This window comes from Elephantulus edwardii, unplaced genomic scaffold, assembly GCF_000299155.1.
Source record: "Elephantulus edwardii isolate Elephantulus edwardi_28Jun2011 unplaced genomic scaffold, EleEdw1.0 scaffold00234, whole genome shotgun sequence".
NCBI classification, from domain to species: domain Eukaryota; kingdom Metazoa; phylum Chordata; class Mammalia; order Macroscelidea; family Macroscelididae; genus Elephantulus; species Elephantulus edwardii.
The window spans coordinates 1,956,587-1,969,283 of record NW_006399984.1 but is presented as its reverse complement, the minus strand read 5'-3'; the positions used below and the strand labels follow the sequence as shown (position 1 = coordinate 1,969,283).

Genomic DNA, 12,697 nt, shown 5'->3' with positions numbered 1-12,697 from the left:
GGAACATGGAATGTGAGAACCATGAATGTAGGAAAATTAGAAATTGTTAAGAAAGAAATGGAATGCATAAATATTGACATACTAGGCATTGGAGAGATGGGATGGACTGGCATGGGGCATTTCGAGTCAGATGACCATATGATATATTATTCTGGAGACGAAAAGGTGAGGAAAAATGGAGTTGCTTTCATAGTCAAAAAGGAAATTTATAGATCCATCTTGAAGTACAACATTGTGTGTGATAGGATTATATCCATACGCTTACTAGGAAGTTAAGTGAACACTACTATCATTCAGATATATGCACCAACAACCAGAGCCAAAGAAGAAGAAATAGATTATTTCTACCAACTCTTACAGGCACAGATCGATCGAACATGCGGTCAAGATGCATTGATAATAATGGGCGACTGAACTGCAAATAAATAAGTATAAAATAAAAAGAAAACACAACAAACCAAAAAACTATGAGATATCATCTCACCCCAGTAACAACAGCAAAATTCAGCAGAGCAACAAACACCAAAACCTCATGAAGTTTTGGAGAGATTGGAAATCTTATTCACTACGGGTGGGAGAGTAAAATGGTGCAACCAGTGTGGAAAGCAGTATGGTGCTTTCCAAAAAACTTGGAAATAAAAATATCACTTGACCCATTAATTCTACTACTAGGAATATACCCTAAAGAAACCAGAGCTGCCACCCAAACAGACATATGCACACTTAAGTTTACTGCTGCGTTATTCTTAATAGCAAAGAGATGGAAGCACCCCTAGTGTCCATCAACAAATGAATGGATAGAAAAACTATGGTTTAGTCGCACAATAGAATACTATACAACACTGAAAAAGAAGGAATTAATAAAATATTACACTACATGGGTGAACCTGGAGGACATTATGCTAAGTGAAATAAATATCTTAGTCATAAAAGAATAAATACTCTATAACACCACTGTTACAGAGCAGGACTGACATGGGAGCTGAGGGAAACTAAGAAAAGAGGGAATAAATAATTCATACTGCATTGGAACAAATGAAGGAAAGAACTATTTAAAAAGAATATGTCATTAGACATTATACGTGTGACGATAGCCCAGAATAAGAGGTACATTGTAAAAAAGACTGGGAGGCCACACAGAGAAGTAATTGTGGAACAATGAACAAATATTTAAAAAAAAAAAAGTGAATTGGGGGAAGGGGAAGTGAGGATAACCAGGTAAAATGTGCAACAATGAATGAATGAAAATCTAACTTTTTGGTAAATATTTATTAAAATCACAATTAAAAAAATTATTACCAAAAAGAAAAAAAAGCAACTTTCTCCAGGACAGACTTATTTGTTCTCTTGAATATTCTTCTCCAGCATACCAACTCAAAGGCATCAAATTTTCCAAATGCAACTCATCTTTTGATTTCCTGACTGCTGGTAACAAGAATGTTGATTGTGGATGTGAGCAAGATTAAATTCTTAACAACCTCAATCTCTTCTCTATTTTTCATGATACTGCCTATTAGCCCAGTGGTGAGGACCTTTGTTTTCTTGATGTTGAGATGCAATCCATCTCAAAGGCTACAGTCCTTGACTTTCTACAGAAAATGTTTCAAGTCTGCCCCAGTTTTGGCAAACAAGGTTGTGTCATCTGCATAATACAGGTTATTAACAAGTCTTCCTCCAATCCTGATACCACATTCTTCTTTATAAAGTCCAGCATTTTGAATAATTTGTTCTGCATATAGACTGAAAAAGTATGGAGAGAGCATAGATTCCTCACACAGCAATCCCAGACTCAGAACAGGTTCCTGTTTCCTGAAAGCCCTCAGTTGTCCTGAAGACTCAAGCAACTCCAAACAGTTTAAAGCTAGAGTTCTGCGGTGTCATTCCTGTTTGGGAAAGGCATCTTTTAACCTCTTAGAAGTTGTGTAGTGTTGACCCTTGGGCAATTCCCACATCTCTGCTAAGAGGAAGTTTCATTTGGAGTATGATACCATTTTTGTGAAAATAACACCATACTCTTTTTTTCCAGGTTACAGTCCATGCCTTTCTACCCTCCAGATTCCATTATGGTAGATGACTCTTGGGGATACAGCTCCACAGACTGGGAGCAGAGTCACTTGCTGGGCAGTGACAGAGTCCAACTGTCTGGATCTGCTTCTACAGAGAAGGATGGACTTCCTGACAGTGTTCCTGTAACATTCCACTCATGGACACTAAGGTAGGACTTGGGTGCAACCCTACAGGGGTGATACTGTGTACGGGTCTCTTGTCCTGAGACTGATGTAAGGTTTTATTGCATTCTAGTAAAACTCACTCAGTGAAGATGGAGAAGGTGGTTTTACATGCAGACAAGCTGTACTTTTTGTCAAAGGAGAGATCATTTCCCAGAGCCTTGGAGAGCAGCTGGCTATGAGCTCATGAAACTGTAACAGATTCAATGTAAAATTGTAGTACACATATTCTGCATTTCTTAATATATTTATGGGTTTTCATGCCCATGGAGTTTGCACATGGATGATCCTTGTCAAGTGTACTGAGGGATCTCTGAGGCTTGCTTTGTTATTGGTAGTTGGTAGTTGTTCACAGAAGCCCTTTATTGGGATAAGGCCAGTGCAAAAGGAGCATGTAAGGACTAAAAAGAGCTGACTAGACTGTAGTCCTACCATTTAGGAGACAGACTTGCTCTATCCTCTGCCTGTAGTTCATTGCCATAAAGAAAGGATCCTATTGAAAGCAAAAGAGTTGAAAATGGCATTCATTCATACTAGTTTCCTTCTGCCCCTCTTACCTTGACATCACCTTGTCTGCAGCTGTTTACCATCTGATATCCTTTTACCACCTGACTTCCCTTCCCTTCTCACTATCCAGAGTCATTGTACATCTTCATAATGACTGACCAATCTCGTTGTTGGAGCACCAGTGTCTGGATGATGAGTCTGTTAAGAAATTGTGTAAATAGTGTGAATTGAATGAATAGGCAATATGATCTCAGTTACCAGCATGGCTACCTGTCTTCCTTAATGCCCTTCCTAGGCTCAGGTATGAGCCGTGACATGGTATGCGAAAATATCCCACAGCCTGGGCACAAGGCATATTGGAGACTGCCTTTAGTGGCTTTTGTTACTTCTGTGACTAATGGAATAATTATCCTAAGATAATCTCAAAGTTACAAAATTCTATGTCATTCTTTCATGTGTAGAAAGCATCTGAACAAACATTTTATTTTGGATTGTCAGCTCTCCTGTGTATGTCAGAGTTTTGAAGAAAGAGGTTTGTGTTTAGGATAGTTCAATAAGTTCTTCATGCATTGAAAATAAGTTTTATTATTTAAATGGGAGCTGTTGAATGATAAATTGAGAATGCAAAAAATGATTGTTCAGTAGTTTCATGAAATCTAGGAAAATGTAAAACAACATTTTACCATTTCCAAGGGATTATTTTTTTTTAAAAGGAAGGATGAAACTTAAAAAGATGCCCAAACACAGAATTTTCTCTTTACCAGTGTGTATTAGTGTCATGGGATTTATGGGAAGATGGGGCAACACTCAGCGCTTGCCCTGCCCAGGGAATATCAGTGGGGGTGAAACAGGTCCTGCATACTCAGTGACTGGGTAAGGTCCTGTACACTTAGTATCTGTAGGTGGATAGCTAATGAACAGAGATAGAGAAGAGACTGACCTGAGAAGATTGAGAGATCCTCTTAGTGGGACAGCAAGAAAGCATATGAACAAGTGAGATCTTAAGTACCACTGTGATGTGAAGGAGCTGTTGGTGAAAATAGCAGGAGAGGGCATCAGAGAATCTTTCTGTGTCTTCTGAAGATTTTTGTAAAGTTTCTGTGGTATAACAGGCTCTAGATTTTTGTTGTTGTTGTTGCTATGTGTCATCAAATTGCCTGTGACTCATAGTGACCTTATGTTACTTTCTAGAATTATTTTTCATTATGGACCTATGATATTTGAAAATCAAATAATTTTCACACTTCCCAGAAAATTTTGAGAAAAATGATTGATAAAAAGAATTCTGAGGGCCAAAATAAGAGATATGGCTTACTTGAAAACGCTGAGACTTTGAAGCTTTTACAGACTAGTAATGAGCCCAATGTTGAGCCACAGCACCTGCAGAGAAGCGCTTTGCACTGAGTACACACATCTGCAGCTTTTTGCCAAGAGACAGTAAGTTTGCAGGTGAACAGTTCAGATATGTGGATTCTTTTCATCAGCAACAGATTTCTCTGGTGCCTATAGTAGCCCTTCTTTTGCAGGAGCTTCAAACGTGGGTTGACTGTTTCTGGCCTATTCATCCTTGTAGCATCGTGTTCCGTGAGTATCTCTGCTGTGTCTGGCCAGGTGCCTCACTTCCAATATTGTGTGTTCTATGGCCTAATGTTATTTTTACCAGAATTACACAGCAGACACTTGAAGTTTATGTGATAGATAAATGGGTAGCTTTGGTCCCATCGTATTGCTTAGGGAAGGGAGTGGCAGGTAGGTGGAAGTGGGGTGGAGTGGCAGATAGTGGCAAGAGGGTGGAAATGTAAAACTGAACTGTTGACATTGTTCAAAAGGAATGACACTAACATGGCTATAAAAATTTTGCATAGTTTTTCACGATAAAAGTATTTTTTAAATATAAAAAAATCTCTGTAGTTACAATAACAAAAACATTTTTATAAGTCTATCTTAGGTATTTGCAATCGCTTTTTATGCATCAGAGGGTTGGACAATGACTAGGGAGGATAGAAGGAGAGTGGATGCTTTTGAGCTGTGGTGCTGGAGAAGGGTACTGAATGCACCATGGACTGCCAGGAAAACAAACAGATTCATCTTGGAGAGGATTAAACCAAGCTACTCCTTGGAGGCAGGGATTCTGGGGCTTCGTCTGACATACTTTGGACACGTTGCCAGGAGGGACGGGTCCTTGGAGAGGGACATCATGCTTGGGAGGGTGGAGGGACAGCGCAGGAGGGGAAGACCCTCTATGAGATGGATTGATTCGGTGACTGGGGTAATCGGGATGGGTGTGTCAGAGGTGGTGCGGTTGGCGCAGGATAGAGCGGGGTTTAGGGCTGTTGTGCATAGGGTCGCTATGAGTCGGAAACGACTCGACGGCACATAACAACAACAATCTTAGAAATATTAATATACCAATAAAGCTAAAACTCTGTGATAATTTAGGTTTTGAATTATCCAAAGAACTCTGGTGAAGATTCCTATACTGCTAATGGAAAGGTTGGTGGTGGGAAAAAATGGGCAGGCTCCTTCCAAAGATTCACACCCTGTGAAACAGTGAAGGTCACAGTAAGCCAAATTGAACTCAGTGGCAGTGGGCTTGGTTTTTAAGAAACCTACCAGAGAAGTTCATAATGTATGCAGCTACTAACTGATGGTCATCTGTTTAAATTTACCAGCTGCGCTGTAGGAAAAAAAGCACAATCTCCTCTCATAAAGATTTACAGCCTCCAAAACCCAGTGGAGGAAGCTATTAGTCATAGTCAAGTCCATGCTAGTGAGGTTTTTGTGTGTTTGCTTTTATTGATACACACTGGTCAGAACTGTTTTTATTTACTACTGTACAATGACACTTTGAATCATTTCTGCACAAACTTCAAACATTTTGTTGCTAGTGTTTTTATGGGATGGAGTAGGGACAGGGAGTGGAGGATTGTGAACTTATTTTTCTTTGTCTTGTTGTAGTGAAAATATACATGTACGTATGCACACATTTATCAATGTAATAATCTGTCCATATGATTCAGTGGCATTGGCTACATTCTTCAAGTTATACAATAATGTTTATTATTTTTTATTCTTTTCATAATTACTCCCCTAGCCTTAACATAAACTCAATGCCTGATAGGCAATAATTCCCTTTCCCCCAATTTTTTCACCCTCTTGATAACCACTAATAATGTCTAGTATTGAGATGATAACCAAAAGATAGAACATTCAAAATAAAAGAAAGATGGGCAGTCTTCTTTCACATTTACAGCTTCAGAAACCAAGTTGAATGGTACTCCTTGGTCCTCTTGGGTCTCTGATTTTCTTTGAATGATAATGCCATTGAATCTTTGCATGTGCTTGTTGGCCATTTGGATATTCTCTTTGGTAAATATTTGTACAGACATTTTGCTATTTTTGTTTTTTTTAAAAGAATTTTATTGTGTTTTGAGTAAAAATTTGCAGAATAAATTGATTTTCCATTTAACAATTCATACACGTTTTATCTTGTAACATTGTAATCCCCACCTCTTGTATTTCTTTCCATACATCTTTATTTCAAACTTTTTGAAAATATTTTTAAATGTTATATTATCATATACAATGTGTTTCATTTATGCACTTTATGTTTCACACATTTCTTCATTCATATTGTATTTCATATGCTTATTCCCATATATTGCATTTTATTAAACTAGTCACCAGTGTTCTATGCCTACTATCACTCTGTCTTTTCAGATTTCTACTGGATATTTCCTAATTTCTTCACTCCACCTTCCACCCACCAAACTTTTTGACTCTATGATTCCCCACTTTCCTTTCTTCCCCTGGATTATTGTATGCATCTTCCTAGTTATCCTTTTTATTTTCACAGTAGTGGTCTTGTGCAGTATTTGTTCTTATGAGACAGTTCACTCAGCATAATGATCTCTAGCCTCTCGAAGTATTTTTTTTAAATCATTGCTCCTGAGTGCTGCATAGTATTCCATCATGTGAATGTATACTGATTTCTCAATCCATTAATATGTTGATGAACATTTGAGATGTTTCCATTTTCTTGCTATTGTGAACAGTGCAACTATAAACATAAAAATTCTCTGTGTCTCAGTTCTAGTTCTCCCAGGGTATATTCCTAGCAGTGAAATAGCTGGATCATATGGAATTTCTATGTTCACCTTTTTGAGGAACCACCAAACTTCCTTCCAGAGTTGTACCATTTTACAATCCCACCAACACTGAGAGTTCCAATCTCTCCACATCCTCTCCAACATTTATTTCTTGCGGTCCTATTAAGCTTGGTCACTGCTACTGGGTTGATATTTCATTGTGGTTTTGATTTGTATCTCTCTGATTGCCAGTGATTTTGAGCATTTCTTCATGTGTCTCTTGGTCATCTGAACATCTTCCTCTGCAGAAAGTTTTTGAAGTCTTTTGCCCATTTTGTTATGACGTGGCCCTTTTTGTAGAGGCTCTGTAGTATTCTGTAAACTATTGCTATGAGACCCTTGGTTGTGATGACATTGCCAAGTATTTTCCCCCTAGTCAGTACATTTTCTTCTCACCTTACTGATAAAAAAAGTAAGTGATGCATATAAGGACTTAATCTTTAGAGGGTCTCATTCATCAATGTTATCCTCTCCTGATTGGGCATTTCTGGTTGTATTTCCCAATCCTTTTATAGCATAGGCTAGACCTTATTAATTTGGTCTTATTAGGTCTCATCATGTTTATGATTTTGGGCTTTAAGCCCAGGTCTCTGATTCATCTTGAATTGATGTTTGTGTAAGCTGTGAGTTGTGGATCCTGCTTCAGCTTTCTGCAGGTAGAAGTCCAGTTTTCCCAGCACTATATGTTGAAGAGATTTTCTCTTTCCCATTTGATATGTTTTGTTTCCTTGTCAAATGCAGGCTGACCATAGATGGTTGTTAGGTGCCATTCAGTCAAGTGCGACCCATTGTGAACCTATAAATGAAAAATCCAAACCCTGTACTATTCTTTGCCATCCACACACTTCTTGACATACTAGAACCCACTGCAACAGTCACTGTCAATCCACCTTCTATTCCTTCTCTGATCATCTGCCTTTCCAAGCATGGTGTCCCTCTCCAAGGAATAGCCCCTCCTAGTAACAACGCCTGAAGTATATGAGGCAAAGCTTCATCATCTTTGCCTCCAAAAAAAGCACTCTGACTGACTTCACTTTCTCCAAGACATGTTTGTTCTCTTGGAAATCCATAGGATATTCAGTACACTTCTCCAACACCACAGCTCAAAGATATAAATTCCTCTACTGTCTTGCTTATTCATTGTGCAGATTTCAAATGCATAGAAAGTGATTGGAAAGACCATGACGTGAACTAGATGTCCCTTAGTCCTTAAACTGATATTGCTGCTTCTCAATAATTTGGAGAGGTCCCTGATGGCAGACTTTCCCAGTGCAATATGTCTCCTGATTTCCTGACTGCTTGTACCAAGGATGTTGATTGTGGATCCAAGTAAGATGAAATTGTTGATAGTTTCAATCTTTTCTCCATCTATCATGATGTTGCCTACTGGGCTTGATGTTGAGACACAATCCATATTGAAGGCTGTATTTTTGAATCTTCTGAAACAATTGCTTCAAGTCCTCCTCACTTTCAGCAAGCAAAGTTTTGTCATCTGTATAATAATGCACGTCATTGATGAGTCTTCCTCTGATTTTGATGCCATATTCTTCTTCATTTAGTCCAGTTTCTGTAATAATTTGCTCAGCAGATGGAATAGGTATGGAAAGAGAATACCGCCCTGACACATACTCTTCCTTCTTAATTCAAACCAGGGAGCTCTGGTTGCCTAGCAGCAAGGAGATGCACTGCAGTCCCAAAAGGACGCAGTTCAAGGCCATCAGCTGCTCTGTGGGAGAAGGATGGGCAATCTCGTCCTGTGAGATTAACTGCCTCTCAAAACCTGCCCATTTTGGGGTGTTTTCAACTCTACGTACACAATGACAATAACAGTGTTCCCTTGCTCTGTTCACACAACAGCCTCTTGGTCTAGGTATAGGTTTTGCATGAGCACAATTAAGTGCTTTGGGATTCCCAGTCTTCTTAATGTTAGCCATAACAAGTTTGCCATAACTTGTTCCACGCAGTCAAATGCCTTTGTATAGTCAATAAAGCATAAATAGACATTCTTCTGGTATTCTTTACCTTGAGCCAGGATTCACTTGACATCAGCAATAATGTCCCTGGTGCTATGGCCTCTTCTAAATCCCACTTGAACTTCTGGCATTTTTCTATCAATGGTCTAGCTGTTTTTGAATAATCTTCAGCAGTACTTTTTGTTTGTATGAGATATTGTTCAATAGTTCCACATTCTGTTGGATCACCCTTTTTTGTGGAATGGAGATAAATATGGACCTTTTCTAATCTGTTAGTCAAACAGCTGTCGTCCAAATATCCTAGTATAGACTAATTAGCACATACAAGGCTGTATCTGTTAACTGAAACAAGTCAGTTGCTATCCCATCAATTCCTGGGGCCTTTATTTTTTGCCAATACCTCAGTACAGCTTCAACTTCCTTTATTACCATTAGCTCTGGCTCATATGGTACTTCTTGAAATTTTTCAGTGTCAGTCAATTCTTTTTTAGTACTGTGGGATTGCAGAGCAGCTTCTTGTCACTAGGCCACCAGTACTCCCTTCATTTTTGGTACTGGAACTCTGTGTATTCCCTCCATCTTCTTTTGATACTTCCTGGGTTATTCAACATATTGTCATAGTATCTTTCAATATTGCAACTCGAGGCTTTGTTTTTCAGTTCTCTCTGCTTTTTTTTCTCCATATCTAGCTCTCTGCACATTCCATTATAATACTTTGTCTTCTCAACTTGCCCTTTGAAATCTTCTGTTCAGATCTTTTACTTTGTCATGTTTTCCCTTTGTTTTGGCTTCTTGACACTCTCATGCAATTTTCAGTCTCTTCTGACATCCAGTTTGGTTTTTTCTTTCTCCTTTGTCTTTGTAATGACATTTAGCTCACTCACTTCATGGATCCTTGATGTCATCCCTCAATTCATCTGGTCTTCAGTCATCGGTGTTCAATGTTATTCTTAAGATGATTTTGAAATTCAGGTGGTATATATTCAAGATCATATTTTGAATCTTATGGACTAACTTTAATTTTTATTGGCTTCAATTTGAACTTGGACATGAGTCGGTCTGATCCACAGTCGTCCCTGGCCTGCTGATATTAGGCTTTGACTGTTGATATTAAGCTTAACAATTCCTTCCACAGATGTAGACAATGTGATTCCTATGCAGTGAATCAGGTGAGGTCCATGTGTAAAATCACTGTTTGTGTTTTGTTTTGCTTTTTAATTTTTTTTATACTGGTTTTTCCACACTGGATCTTTCCCCTTTCCTTTACCTAACCCCCCCTCCACCCTTCAACATGTATGACCCTATGATTAAGCTCTTCTCCCCTCCCTGATCCCTAGTCCATCTACTCCCCCTTCCTGCCTTGGTTCCTCATACTTGTTCTACAATAATGATCTCATAACAGTATTTGTCTTTATGAGATTGAGTTAGTTCACTTATGGTATACACACAACGGAATACCATGTAGCATGCAGGAGCAATGATTTTGTAAATTACTACCTAACTTGGGAGGGAGTGGAGAGAATTATGCCAAATATTATTTTTTTGTGTTTTTTTAAAAAAAGGTATTTGTAGGGAGCTCTGGTGGCCTAGTGGCAAGAAGCTGCACTGCAATCCCAGTGGTGTACAGTTTGAATCCACCAGATGCTTTGCTAGAGAAGGAGGGACAATCTCCTGTACCAGTCAGATCCAATTTGACAGGATACACACAAAAAATAATAAAATAAAATAAAAAATTAAAAAAGTATTTGCAATGAATTAATCATTGAAAATACAAAAGATAATCATTCTATTTCTAGCCTCATTTCTATCACCAAGTCCATATTTCCTATTATTTCATCATCGTTTCCAATTTTTGCATTCCAGTCACCAATTATCATTAATACATCTTGATTGCATGTGTGGTCAATTTAGGACTGAAAGATCTGGTAAAAATTTTCAATTCCTTCTTTGGCTTTCACTGTAGGAATGTATACTTGAGTAATAAAATAGTCATATTAACAGGTCTTCCTTGTATTCATATAGATAATATCCTATCATTCACAAATTATTCTGACCATAGGTTGTTTTGTATAAGCACAATCAAGTGTTCTGAGATTCCCATTCTTCTCAGAGTCAGCCACAGTTTGTTGTGATCCACACAGTCAAATTCCTTTGCATAGTCAATGAAATACCAATAAACATTCTTCTGGTACTCCCAGCTTTCAGCCAAGCTCCATCTAACATTCGCTATAATATCCCTAGTACCACAGCCTCTCCTAAACCCAGCCTGCACTTCAGGCAGTTCTCTGGTGATGTGCTATTCCAGTTGTTTTTGGATAATATTCAACAGAATCTTGCTTGCATGTGATATTGATATTGTTTGATAATTCCCACACTCTGTTGGGTCATCATTCTTTGGAACAAATATAGATCTCTATTAGACAGTTGGCCAAGTGTTTGTCTTCCAGATTTCTTGGCACAACTTGCTGAGCACATCGAGGTCAGCATCTGTTTGTTGAAGTATGTCAATTGGTATGTCATCAATCCCTGAAGCCTTATTTTTTACCAGTTCTTTCCGAGCAGCTTGAACTTCTTCCTTCTTCAGCACAGGCTCTTGCTCATACATTGTTTCATTAAATTCTTCTGTGTCTGTCAATTCCTTTTGGTAAAAGGACTCTGTGTACTCTTTCCATCTTCTTTTAATGCCCTCTGTATTTTTTACTATTCTGCCCAAAGCATCCTTAAATATTGCAATTCGAGGCTTGAATTTGCTCTTCAGTTCTTTCAGCTTAAGAAATGCCAGCGAGTTTGCCTATTTAATTTCCTGATTCCTGTGTTTTTAATTTTGTTCCATTAGTCTATGTGTCTATCATTGTACCAGTTCCATGCTGTCTTTGATTATTACAGCTGTGTTTTGAGATTAAGGAGTTCTATGCCTCCCACTTCACTTTTGTTTTTCAGAACTGTTTTGCTTTTTCTGGGTCTCTTTCCTTGCCAATTGCCTTTTCTATCTCTGAAAAATAAATTTGGTATAGGCATTGGGATTGTGTCAAATATGCAGATTGCTTTCGGAAGATTGTAATTTTCACTATCCATGAAGAGGGAATAGTTGGGTCATATGGAATTTCTATGGTCAGCATTTTGAGCTAAAACATTTTGAGGTAACATTTTGAGGTAACCAAACTGCCTGCCAGAGTGGTTGTACCATTTTACAATCCCATCAACAATGTATAAGAGTTTTTACCTTCCCACATCCTCTTTGAAGTTTATTACTTGCTGATTTGTTAAACTTTGTCACTTCTATTGGGGTGAGATGGGATCTCATTGTGACTTTAACTTGCATCTGTCTTATTGCCAGTGATTTGGAGCATTTCTTCATGTGTCTGTTGGCCATCTGTGAAAAGTCTTCCCCCGTTTTTTTGTCCATTTTGTAATTGTGTTCTCAGTCTTTTTCTTGTGGAGGATTCTGTAAACTTTTGACATGACACCTTTGTCTGAAATGGTATTGCCAAAAATTTTTTCCCCAGTTATTAGGCTTTCTTTTAACTCTGTTGGAAAATGTTTTTGATGCACACAGGGATTTCATCTTTAGAAGGTCCAGTTCAGAACAGGGAAGATGGCGGAGGTGGAGAGCACAGTGTGAAGAGCCAGAGGGATAGCAGTCTGCGTAGAGAGGATACCAGAGAGTACTTTATGCTCCACAGAGGCTGACCATCACGGCGTGATGCGAACAGTAGGATTTTGAATCAGAACTTTTGCTAATACATTATTTTAGAAGCTTTAAAAACCGGAGCCCTGCCTGCCTGCCCTGCAGCGGTTCTGCAGTGGTCCCACCGCGGACCCAGCAAAAGCTGGAATCCAC

The 12,697-nt window shown here is 38.5% G+C and overlaps 1 protein-coding gene across 1 annotated transcript in view; it reads left to right on the top strand.

Annotated features, from left to right (window-relative positions):
- The first annotated feature begins 3,513 nt into the window (after positions 1–3,513).
- The window catches only part of OCA2 (oculocutaneous albinism II), a 569,803-nt gene continuing 560,619 nt past the window's right edge, over positions 3,514–12,697 (top strand). Inside the window, exons 1-2 of the mRNA XM_006898594.1 lie at positions 3,514–3,608; positions 4,262–4,319. Of these exons, the coding sequence (XP_006898656.1) occupies positions 3,514–3,608; positions 4,262–4,319 (153 nt within the window). The remainder of the gene's footprint in view (positions 3,609–4,261; positions 4,320–12,697) is intronic.